Source organism: Oncorhynchus mykiss, chromosome 17, assembly GCF_013265735.2.
Source record: "Oncorhynchus mykiss isolate Arlee chromosome 17, USDA_OmykA_1.1, whole genome shotgun sequence".
NCBI classification, from domain to species: domain Eukaryota; kingdom Metazoa; phylum Chordata; class Actinopteri; order Salmoniformes; family Salmonidae; genus Oncorhynchus; species Oncorhynchus mykiss.
The window spans coordinates 54,836,336-54,848,339 of record NC_048581.1 but is presented as its reverse complement, the minus strand read 5'-3'; the positions used below and the strand labels follow the sequence as shown (position 1 = coordinate 54,848,339).

The following is a 12,004-nucleotide window of genomic DNA, read 5'->3' as shown; positions in this document are numbered from 1 at the left end:
AAAGAAAGACAACATGCAAAGACATACAGCATGTGGTCCCAATGTCTAAATAGAGACAGCAGGGCTAGTCCAAACTGCAGTAGGATGGTTCTCCTCACAGGTGAGTGAATCAGCTCACGCTTGTTGAATTGCACTTGGTTTTTATTTGACCTTTATTTAACTAGGCAAGTCAGTTAAGAACAAATTCTTATTTACAATGATGGCCTAGGAACAGTGGGTTAACTGCCTTGTTCCGGGGGAGAACGGCAGATTTTTACCTTGTCTGCTCGGGGATTTGATTTAAAAACCTTTTGGTTACTGGCCCAACACTAACAACTAGGCTACCTGCCGCCCCATGAAGGTTGATCTCTGGGAGCAGGACAAAGGACAGCTGAAAAGATCACGAGACAAACGGGAGAGAAAAGAATGAATAAATTAATCACCGCAAAGGAATGTACCTTGTGCTAGAAAATGAACATCCTGACAGCCAAACTATTGACAGGGATATTGTGGCCTTTCTTATTTGTCAGTTTAAATTAAACTCAGTGAATCCTTCCTTGATTAATATATTTCCTTTACACTACTTGTCCTATAGATGTTTGTAGTTGTAAATTAATTGGAATAAACTGATAACTAAAACCCTCCTGGTCCAGGAATGACATGCAAGCTAGTGATTAAAGCCATCTGCTCCTGCTAGCTAGCAACACTTGTTGTAACTAGTTAGCAAGCTAGCTACATTATTAAGGTTGCTGCATTCTATGTTGGGAGTCATTTTACAGCTTGCATCGACGATATCACGTTTCTATAACTAAGTAGTTGATTACAAATAAATGTAAAACCTTACCTGAAAGCAGTTTGTCGGACGGAGATCTCAAGCTTCTACACCTGCATTGAATGCTGTTTGGGGTTTTAGGCTGGGTTTCTGTACAGCACTTTGAGATATGAGCGGATGTCAGAAGGCTATACAGAGGGCTATATAAATACATTTGCTTTGAGCTGTCACCAGCTGCATTTAGTACTTAGATATGGAGAATGTGATTGCAGACAATGATCAGCAGAGACAGTACACGTTTTCATTGGTTTACAGTTTAGTACTCGGCCGAGTTTGCCTGTCCAGTTAGCGAACATGCATTTTTATTGCAATAATTTACATTGTTCAAGTCGCAGCTTTTTGTTGGCAAACGTTCCAAAGATATATATGAAGGCTACAACCTTCTCATCTGTTGTAACAGATATTGCGGTAGCACAAGCAAGACACAATCTACACATTGTATTGGGGAAAAACAATTCGGGTTTTGTGTGATGTAATCTTTATAGTTATGCCGCCATACAGCCAGCTGTCAGCCTCCTGTTTTGCAATAGTGACAGTGGCAAGAAAAAGCATGTGAACCCTTTGGAATTACTTGGATGTCTGAATAAATTGGATCTGATCTTCATCTAGGTCACAACAATAGACAAATATATAAATAACTAATACAAATTATTTTATTTTTCTTGTCTATATTGAATACATCATTTACAGTGTAGGTTGGAAAAGGTATGTAAACCCATAGGCTAACCTAGAGTCCAATCAGTGAGACAAGATCAGAGATGTTGGTTAGAGATGCCTTGCTCTATAAAAAAAATTATTGTGAGTTGAGTTTACTATTCATAAGAAGCATTGCCTGATGTGAACCATGACTCAAAGAAAATACATCTCAGTAGACCCAAAATTAAGAATGCATAAAGCTGGAAAGGGTTACAAAATTATCTCTAAAAGCCTTGATGTTTATCAGTCCACGGTAAGACAAATTGTTTATAAATGGAGAAAGTTCAGCACTGTTGCTACTCTTCCTAGGAGTGGCCATCCTGCAAAGATGACTGCAAGAGCACAATGCAGAATGATCAATGAGGTTAAGAAGAATCCGGGAGTGTCAACTTAAGACTTACAGAAATCTCTGGAACATGCTAACATCTCTGTTGACGAGTCTACGATACGTAAAACACTAAACAAGAATTGTGTTCATGGGAGAACACCACGGAAGAAGCAACTGCTGTCCAAAAAAACAAAAAACGTTTCTGCACATCTGAAGTTTGCAAAAGTGCACCTGGATATTCGACAGCACTATTGGCAAAATATTCTGTTGACAGATGAAACTACAGTTTAGTTGTTTGGAAGGAACACACAACACTATGTGTGGAGAAAAAAAAGGCACAGCACACCAACATCAAAACCTTATCCCAACTGTAAAGTATGGTGGAGGGAGCATCATGGTTTGGGGCTGCTTTGCTGCCTCAGGGCCTGGACAGCTTGCTATCATAGACGGAAAAATGAATTCCCAAGATTATCGTGACATTTTATAGGAGAATGTTAGGCTATCTGTCTGCCAATTGAAGCTCAACAGAAGTTGGGTGAAGCAACGGGACAATGACCCAAAACACAGAAGTAAATCAACAACAGAAGGGCTTCAGCAGAAGAAAATACACCTTCCGGACTGGCCCAGTCAGAGTCCTGACCTCAACCAGATTGCGATGCTGTGGCATGACCTCAAGAGAGCAGTTCACACCAGACATCCCAAGAAATAGTGCTGAAATGAAACAGTTTTGTAAAGAGGAATGGTTCAAAATTCCTCCTGACCGTTGTGCATGTCTGATCCACAACTACAGAAAACGTTTGGTTGAGGTTATTGCTACCAAAGGAGGGTCAACCAGTTATCCAAGGGTTCACATACTTTTCCCACCCTGCACTGTGAATGTTTACAGTGTGTTCAAAAAAGACATGAAAATGTATAATTGTTTGTGTTATTAGTTTTAAGCAGACTGTGTTTGTCTATTGTTGTGACCTAAATGAAGATCAGATCAAATTTGATGACCAATTTATGCAGAAATCAAGGTATTTCCAAAGGGTTCACATACTTTTTGCCACTGTAGGTTCATCCAATTGACAGATTTTCATGCAAATATGAAAAAAAAAACAATAAAAGTACATTTTATACACTAAGTTTTAATGTAACTAATATAAATCTAAAGTTCAGGTCCTCCCGAGTGGAGCAGTGGTCTAAGGCCCTGCTTTAGGCTTTTACTACAGACCTGGGTTCAACCCCAGGCTGTGTCACAACTGGCCGTGACTGGTCCCATCGGGCAGAGCACAATTGGCCCAGCGTCGCCCGGGCTCGGGGAGGATTTGGCCTGGGGGGGGGCTTTACTTGGCACATCACGCTCTAGCGACGTGTGGCAAGCCTGGCGCCTGCAGGATGACTTCGGTCGTCCGTTGAACAGTGTTTCCTCAGACACATTGGTGCAGCTGGGTTAAGCGGGCGGATGTTAAGCCCATTGGGAGGTTGCAGCGATGAGACAAGATCGTAATTGGATCACACGAAATTGGGGAGAAAAAGGAGGTCAAATAAATACATCTAAAGTTCAATGTGTTTCCATCGCATTTTCAACTCTACCGATCTCCACGGTCACAAAATGTTGCGTTAAATAGCAAATGTGCCTCTCTGCAATTTAGCCAACAGCTGGCAGATACAGTGCGGGTAGGCTAGTCTACATGCTGAGATACGTTTTATCCATAATATTTGTATTATGTCAAGCATCGATCACGTCATCAGAATAAGAGTCTCGATATTTATCGGAAAGGAGCATCAAGATCACCGTGCACTTTCCACACCCTGTGAAGCTCATCATAACGTATTGCACCTGTAGCCTAATAAACTGCATGGTTTCCCGAGTCAGAGTGGGATGACCACCCACCCACACACACACACCCACCCCATCCTGCCTTATACATTTTACAGACACAAAAGGATCCCACCATATCGAAAGCACAAAAGCACTTTTTCTAAATACGGTGTGACTTTACTCACATAAACATGGTTAATGATGGAAAATAACATTACATCGCTATTGACTGCTGGTTTGTGTACAAGTGGTAGCATCACGAGTAAGTGAGCACTAAGCAGGAGGGAGGCTCGTGGACCTCCCATGAGCAGAAATCTACGTATTTTTTTTTTTAAGCAACAGCATGTTGGATTCCAGAAAATCCAAAACCGCAGCCACTCCATATTACTAATTACCTGTATCCATGATTTCCCTTAGTGGTTTTAATGGCCATCTGCTGGAGTTGGTTCGATTGGCATGGTGGTGGTTACTTTGACCATGTTGCATTGTTTAAGATGTACAAACAATTTGTCAGAACATTGTGAAGAGCTTTCCTTCTGGCTGAGTCAGAGACAAGCTGTCTTGATGCTTCATGTTGCTAGGCTATGGACGACCATGTTCCCAGTAGGACATTTTAAGTTCACACTTGAAGAAATTTGTAATATTCATATGCACAGACAGAAAGACACTTGACAGAAATAAAATGGGAAAAAAAGGAGGAAACATGTTCCCTTAAAAAATGAAATCACACCATTTCATACAAGCTAAGCAACACACACACACAAACACACCACACACACACACACACACACACACACGAGGGAAGACAACACTGTCACATTAATTACCTTTCCACACAAGCGATGGGGAGGCATTCGTAACGAATTCTGTCTCTCCCCCTACTCCTTTCCCTCTTCCTCACTCCTCTCCCTCTCAACCTATTCCATGCTCTCTCCCTATTCCATGCTCTCCCCCACCCACACTCCCTCCCTCCCTCTTCCTCGCACTCCCTCCCTCTTCCATGCTCTCTCTCCTTCCCTCTCCCAAACTCTCCCTCCATCTCTCCCTCCTCCTCCATCTCTCCCTCCTCCTCCATCTCTCCCTCCTCCTCCATCTCTCCCTCCTCCATCTCTCCCTCCTCCATCTCTCCCTCCTCCATCTCTCCCTCCTCCTCCTCCATCTCTCCATCTCTAACTCACTCGCTATTCCGAGGGGAGTCTTGAGAGAGGCCTCCCCCTCTCTCTTGCAAGCCTCCCCCTCTCTCTCAAGCCTCTCTCTCAAGACTCCCCCTCTCAAGACTCCCCCTCTCTCTCAAGACTCCCCCTCTCTCTCAAGACTCCCCCTCTCTCTCAAGACTCCCCCTCTCTCTCAAGACTCCCCCTCTCTCTCTCTCTCAAGACTCCCCCTCTCTCTCTCTCGCAAGCCTCCCGCCTCCCTCTCTCTCTCTCTCAAGCCTCCCGCCTCCCTCTCTCTCTCTCTCGCAAGCCTCCCGCCTCCCTCTCTCTCTCTCTCGCAAGCCTCCCGCCTCCCTCTCTCTCTCTCTCGCAAGCCTCCCGCCTCCCTCTCTCTCTCTCTCGCAAGCCTCCCGCCTCCCTCTCTCTCTCTCGCAAGCCTCCCGCCTCCCTCTCTCTCTCTCGCAAGCCTCCCGCCTCCCTCTCTCTCTCTCGCAAGCCTCCCGCCTCCCTCTCTCTCTCTCGCAAGCCTCCCGCCTCCCTCTCTCTCTCTCGCAAGCCTCCCGCCTCCCTCTCTCTCTCTCGCAAGCCTCCCGCCTCCCTCTCTCTCTCTCGCAAGCCTCCCGCCTCCCTCTCTCTCTCGCAAGGCTCCCGCCTCCCTCTCTCTCTCGCAAGGCTCCCGCCTCCCTCTCTCTCTCGCAAGGCTCCCGCCTCCCTCTCTCTCTCGCAAGGCTCCCGCCTCCCTCTCTCTCTCGCAAGGCTCCCGCCTCCCTCTCTCTCTCGCAAGGCTCCCGCCTCCCTCTCTCTCTCGCAAGGCTCCCGCCTCCCTCTCTCTCTCTCAAGGCTCCCGCCTCCCTCTCTCAAGGCTCCCGCCTCCCTCTCTCAAGGCTCCCGCCTCCCTCTCTCTCTCGCAAGGCTCCCTCTCTCTCTCGCAAGGCTCCCTCTCTCTCTCGCAAGGCTCCCTCTCTCTCTCGCAAGGCTCCCGCCTCCCTCTCTCTCTCGCAAGGCTCCCGCCTCCCTCTCTCTCTCGCAAGGCTCCCGCCTCCCTCTCTCTCTCGCAAGGCTCCCTCTCTCTCTCGCAAGGCTCCCTCTCTCTCTCGCAAGGCTCCCTCTCTCTCTCGCAAGGCTCCCGCCTCCCTCTCTCTCTCGCAAGGCTCCCGCCTCCCTCTCTCTCTCGCAAGGCTCCCGCCTCCCTCTCTCTCTCGCAAGGCTCCCTCCTCCCTCTCTCTCTCGCAAGGCTCCCTCTCTCTCTCGCAAGGCTCCCTCTCTCTCTCGCAAGGCTCCCGCCTCCCTCTCTCTCTCGCAAGGCTCCCGCCTCCCTCTCTCTCTCGCAAGGCTCCCGCCTCCCTCTCTCTCTCGCAAGGCTCCCGCCTCCCTCTCTCTCTCGCAAGGCTCCCGCCTCCCTCTCTCTCTCGCAAGGCTCCCGCCTCCCTCTCTCTCTCGCAAGGCTCCCGCCTCCCTCTCGCAAGGCTCCCGCCTCCCTCTCGCAAGGCTCCCGCCTCCCTCTCGCAAGGCTCCCGCCTCCCTCTCGCAAGGCTCCCGCCTCCCTCTCGCAAGGCTCCCGCCTCCCTCTCGCAAGGCTCCCGCCTCCCTCTCGCAAGGCTCCCGCCTCCCTCTCGCAAGGCTCCCGCCTCCCTCTCGCAAGGCTCCCGCCTCCCTCTCGCAAGGCTCCCGCCTCCCTCTCGCAAGGCTCCCGCCTCCCTCTCGCAAGGCTCCCGCCTCCCTCTCGCAAGGCTCCCGCCTCCCTCTCGCAAGGCTCCCGCCTCCCTCTCGCAAGGCTCCCGCCTCCCTCTCTCAAGGCTCCCGCCTCCCTCTCTCAAGGCTCCCGCCTCCCTCTCTCAAGGCTCCCGCCTCCCTCTCTCAAGGCTCCCGCCTCCCTCTCTCAAGGCTCCCGCCTCCCTCTCTCAAGGCTCCCGCCTCCCTCTCTCAAGGCTCCCGCCTCCCTCTCTCAAGGCTCCCGCCTCCCTCTCTCAAGGCTCCCGCCTCCCTCTCTCAAGGCTCCCCTCCCCCCTCTCTCAAGGCTCACCTCCCCCTCTCTCAAGGCTCCCCTCCCCCTCTCTCAAGGCTCCCCTCCCCCTCTCTCAAGGCTCCCCTCCCCCTCTCTCAAGGCTCCCGCCTCCCTCTCTCTCAAGGCTCCCGCCTCCCTCTCTCTCAAGGCTCCCGCCTCCCTCTCTCAAGGCTCCCGCCTCCCTCTCTCAAGGCTCCCGCCTCCCTCTCTCAAGGCTCCCGCCTCCCTCTCTCAAGGCTCCCGCCTCCCTCTCTCAAGGCTCCCGCCTCCCTCTCTCAAGGCTCCCGCCTCCCTCTCTCAAGGCTCCCGCCTCCCTCTCTCAAGGTTCCCGCCTCCCTCTCTCAAGGCTCCCGCCTCCCTCTCTCAAGGCTCCCCTCCCCCCTCTCTCAAGGCTCCCCTCCCCCTCTCTCAAGGCTCCCCTCCCCCTCTCTCAAGGCTCCCCTCCCCCTCTCTCAAGGCTCCCCTCCCCCTCTCTCAAGGCTCCCCTCCCCCTCTCTCAAGGCTCCCGCCTCCCTCTCTCAAGGCTCCCGCCTCCCTCTCTCAAGGCTCCCGCCTCCCTCTCTCAAGGCTCCCGCCTCCCTCTCTCAAGGCTCCCGCCTCCCTCTCTCAAGGCTCCCGCCTCCCTCTCTCAAGGCTCCCGCCTCCCTCTCTCAAGGCTCCCGCCTCCCTCTCTCAAGGCTCCCGCCTCCCTCTCTCAAGGCTCCCGCCTCCCTCTCTCAAGGCTCCCGCCTCCCTCTCTCAAGGTTCCCGCCTCCCTCTCTCAAGGCTCCCCTCCCCCCTCTCTCAAGGCTCCCCTCCCCCTCTCTCAAGGCTCCCCTCCCCCTCTCTCAAGGCTCCCCTCCCCCTCTCTCAAGGCTCCCCTCCCCCTCTCTCAAGGCTCCCCTCCCCCTCTCTCAAGGCTCCCCTCCCCCTCTCTCAAGGCTCCCCTCCCCCTCTCTCAAGGCTCCCCTCCCCCTCTCTCAAGGCTCCCCTCCCCCTCTCTCAAGGCTCCCCTCCCCCTCTCTCAAGGCTCCCCTCCCCCTCTCTCAAGGCTCCCCTCCCCCTCTCTCAAGGCTCCCCTCCCCCTCTCTCAAGGCTCCCCTCCCCCTCTCTCAAGGCTCCCCTCCCCCTCTCTCAAGGCTCCCCTCCCCCTCTCTCAAGGCTCCCCCTCCCCCAAGGCTCCCCCTCCCCCAAGGCTCCCCCTCCCCCAAGGCTCCCCCTCCCCCAAGGCTCCCCCTCCCCCAAGGCTCCCCCCTCTCAATTCTCAATCCTCCCTCAATACTACCCCCCTCTCTCTCTCTCTCAATCCCCCCCCCTCTCTCTCTCAATCCCCCCCCCTCTCTCTCTCAATCCCCCCCCCCCCCCTCTCTCTCTCTCTCAGAGACAGAGACTGTGCATCCCCACAGAAGTCTGTTCAATTACACCTGCTGCTGGGTCCCTGCTAGGACAACTAATGGAACGCAGCTTGACTCCTGTCAGCCTTGCCGCTAGCCCGGGAGAAAGCTTCATTTAGCCCATCAAACGCCAAGCCAAGTCCCAGTGCCGACCAGGCCCACCTCAGCCGCATGCTCCCCAGTCCCTTCTTTCCTCCCTCTTTTTATTTTCTTTCCACACCCGTTCGACGACATGTTGCATTGCTCTTCCACCCTGCCTGACCTGTTCATGAAAATAGTATTTTTCCTAATCTAAATTTTTCTAGATATGGTAGAAAACACACCACAAGCATTTCGCTACACCCACAAAATGTTATTTGATGAAAATACAGCACAGCTTTTAACAACGCTTTGTTTATTCAGTGCTCAATGCTTAATTAAGACTACATTTAACCATATGAAATAAATCGATACAGATAACGGGGATCATTAATAAAATACAAATATTCACACACTAATGAATGCTCCCGATGTTTTTTGTGCAACGTTTCAACCCAGCAGGAGCACTCAGTGGACAGGGATCTGTACCCAGCACCTGCAACTTCCTGGACATGCGTACACTACGTTGGACAATAGCGTATTCATGTCATCACAGCCCAAAGAAAATTGACAACACACTTTATTTTGACCTTGAAAAAGTGCTAATAATGATGACCTAGGCTAAGCTATCCTTGGATCAAGGCTATGATGCGGTGTTGCGGTATAGTACAGTGCAGTCAATTGGGAAACAGCAATGGTGTAAGGGATACAACAGTGTTGTGATTGGGACACCAAATTCAGTGGCTTACCTAGCGTGGGGGGTCCTAGGTAGAGTGGGGGACATCACCGGTGCTGGGGTGGCTTTGAGAATGCTCTGGGGCACCACAGGAGAGGTGGCTATATCCCTCCTGGACTTGTTATGACAGGGCTCTGCATAAGGAGGACAAAAAAAAATAAAATAATGGACTTCAGAACCCTAATGAAGGAGACTATGAAGCAGGGATGGCTAACTGGCAGCCAATGGATACAGAGCTGTCACACACAAATGCACACAACCTACCAGGGGAGTGTATGGAGTTTTGCAGGGGGATGTGTGCAGTATTGTCTTTGATTGGAGGTACTTCTTGCTCCGCTGCCAAGTCCTCTGCATCGTCACACCCTCTCATCTCACTGCAGAGACACAGAGTCAAGCTTTGTAAGCTAATGGTTGGATTACTAGATACAAAAATGCCAGTTACTCAGAGAGCGAGAGATGGAGAGGAAAGAGTGTGTGAGAGATTGAGTGAGGTGGTTCCAAGGCTTTACCTGAGTAGTGCACGGCTGTTGGGTAAAGGATCGGTCCCATTTCTGGACATGGAGTGGCTGAGTTCATCTAAAGTGGCTCGCTGGAACCTGTAAGACACAACATTAAGTACAGGCCCCAAATATTGTTCACATCGTGTTTGACCAGGCTTCAATACTGCACCGTTTGACTTGTGGCAGTGAAACGTTTTCACCTGATCACGTTCGTTTTTCGGTTCACAATTAGCTTTTTTTTTTAAATGTTAAATATCATTATGATTTATTAACATAATGTCCAATTGACCAAAAACAAAACCAACTTTCTAAAGAGGCAAGTACAGCACGGGAATGCCCCCGTCTGTCTCGGCATACTGGGGAGGTTTTGGAAATCTTCTGGCCCAGTCGATCACCACCATCAAAAATATTTTAATAACACTAGGCAACATAACTGATTTTTTTTAAAATATAATTTAAAAACGGAAGGATTCTCGAAGGTGTGATTAATCATCATACGCGCGCTACACGCATATTTATATATATCCTATAGATAATCTGTTGGGCAGAGAGAGAACGCAACTGTCAAACATCGTTCTCGGTGGAGCGAAGACTGACAGCGGTAGGGGTAGGAAAGCAGTAAGACATGTTCCAAGTTATGATATCTACCAGTAAATACTAAGGTAAGAATGGGTATGCAAACCAGGTATTTAAAAAGTTAAGTCTTAGTCGAATATTTGCAATGTGCAAGTCAATCATCATGGAATAGCTTACCTTTAGGCTCTTTGGTCCTTGAAGTCTTTGACGTTATGCTAGCCGATTTCCAAGTTCTACTGCCCCAAAATAAATGATCTGCGATTTCATTTCTGATCAGTTTTTATGAGATGTAAGACCATTATTTTGTTTCCTGACGCTTCTGTTGCGGGACAACCATGTCCCGGTTATTATTGGCAAAACAACTTCCAATGTTTGACTTCAACTTGGTTTTCCATTCAAAGCGTTCCATTACAAAGGGAACCCGATTTTTGGTCGCTTTCTCGTTTTAAAATATGATAATAACCTCTCAGTAACTCTTCAACATCTCAAATGGCAAGACTGACTGTTTACCAAATGCACAGACTCCATTAGTGTGTTTGTGTCGAGAGCATGTCTATTTAGTCAGGCAATGCCCACGTTATTCTGACATATTTTAGAATGTCAAAATAATGTGAATGTCAATGCATAATGCCATTTGGTAGGCCTTTAAAAAAATAATTCTTGAAGTGGGGGGGGGGGTTCTATAGATATTACAACAATTAAATATACATTGTAGGGCCTTAATAATTACAATTAAATGCTTGAAAAAGTCCTTGAATTTGACTTGCCATTGCCTGTATGAACCCTGTATAGGCTTCTTGCTCAGCCCGCAAATGAAAGATAAAAAATCACCTGCTATTGAAATTATGCATGCATCATTCGATTCCTGTCAGATCTTGTGCAAGTATGCATGTATATATATATATTTTTCCCCATTCCGGCCAGTACCTTTGAGTTGGCACTGGCCCGGTGTGACACTGGCAAATTTACCTGAAAGTCGATCCCTGCTGTGTGCAGTACGTGCAGGTCCTATATCAATGATCTACAGTGCATTCGGAAAAGTATTCAGACCCCTTGACTTTTTCCACATTTTGTTCAAATTACAGCCTTATTCTACAATGGATTAAATAGTTGTCCCCCCTCACCAATCTACACACAATATCCCATAATGACAAAGAAAAAACAGGTTTAGACATTTTTGCAAATTTATAAAAATAAAAGTGAAATATTACATTTACATAAGCATCAATGGAAACAGGATGCACCCAAGCTCAATTTCGAGTCTCGTAGCAAAGGGTCTGAATACTTATGTAAATAAGGTATTTAAGGTATAAGGTAAATTTAAGGTAAATAAGGTATTTCAGAATGGGAGACCATTCTGAAATGTGCAGTTTTGTCACAACACAAGGGAGGGAACATGTAATTGGCATGGGGACTGCAGGAATGTCCACCAGAGCTGTTCCAAGATAATATAAAATGTTCATTTCTCTACCAACGTCATTTTAGAAAATTTGGCAGTAGGTCAAACCGGCCTCACAACCACAAATCATCTGCATGGCGTTGTGTGGGTCGAGCAGTTTGTAGATGTCGTTGTGAACACAGTGCCCCATGGTGGCGGTGAGGTTATTGTATGGGCAAGCATAAGCTACGGACAACCAACACCATTGCATTTTATCGATGACAATTTGAATGCACAGACATGCCGTGACGAGATCCTGAGGCCCATCGTAGTGCCATTCATCCACCACCATCACCTCATGTTTCAGCATGTTAATGCACAGCCCCATACACAATTCCTGGAAGCTGAAAATTTCCCAGTTCTTCCATGGCCTGCATTCTCAGACATGTCACCCATTGAGCATTGTTTGGGATGCTCTGGATCGACGCATACGACAGCGTGCTCCAGTTCCCACTAATATCCAACAATTTCGCACAGCTATTAAAGAGGAGTGGGACAACATTCC

The 12,004-nt window shown here is 49.2% G+C and overlaps 1 protein-coding gene across 5 annotated transcripts in view; it reads right to left on the bottom strand.

Annotated features, from left to right (window-relative positions):
• The window catches only part of kiaa1328 (KIAA1328 ortholog), a 40,244-nt gene that overhangs the window by 17,444 nt on the left and 10,796 nt on the right, over positions 1 to 12,004 (bottom strand). For all 5 annotated transcript variants that reach the window (XM_021568890.2, XM_021568891.2, XM_036950179.1 and 2 more), the window contains 3 exons: positions 9,495 to 9,581; positions 9,250 to 9,359; positions 8,999 to 9,119 (listed from right to left, as the gene is read on the bottom strand). In XM_021568890.2, coding sequence (XP_021424565.2) covers positions 8,999 to 9,119; positions 9,250 to 9,359; positions 9,495 to 9,581 — 318 coding nt within the window. The remainder of the gene's footprint in view (positions 1 to 8,998; positions 9,120 to 9,249; positions 9,360 to 9,494; positions 9,582 to 12,004) is intronic.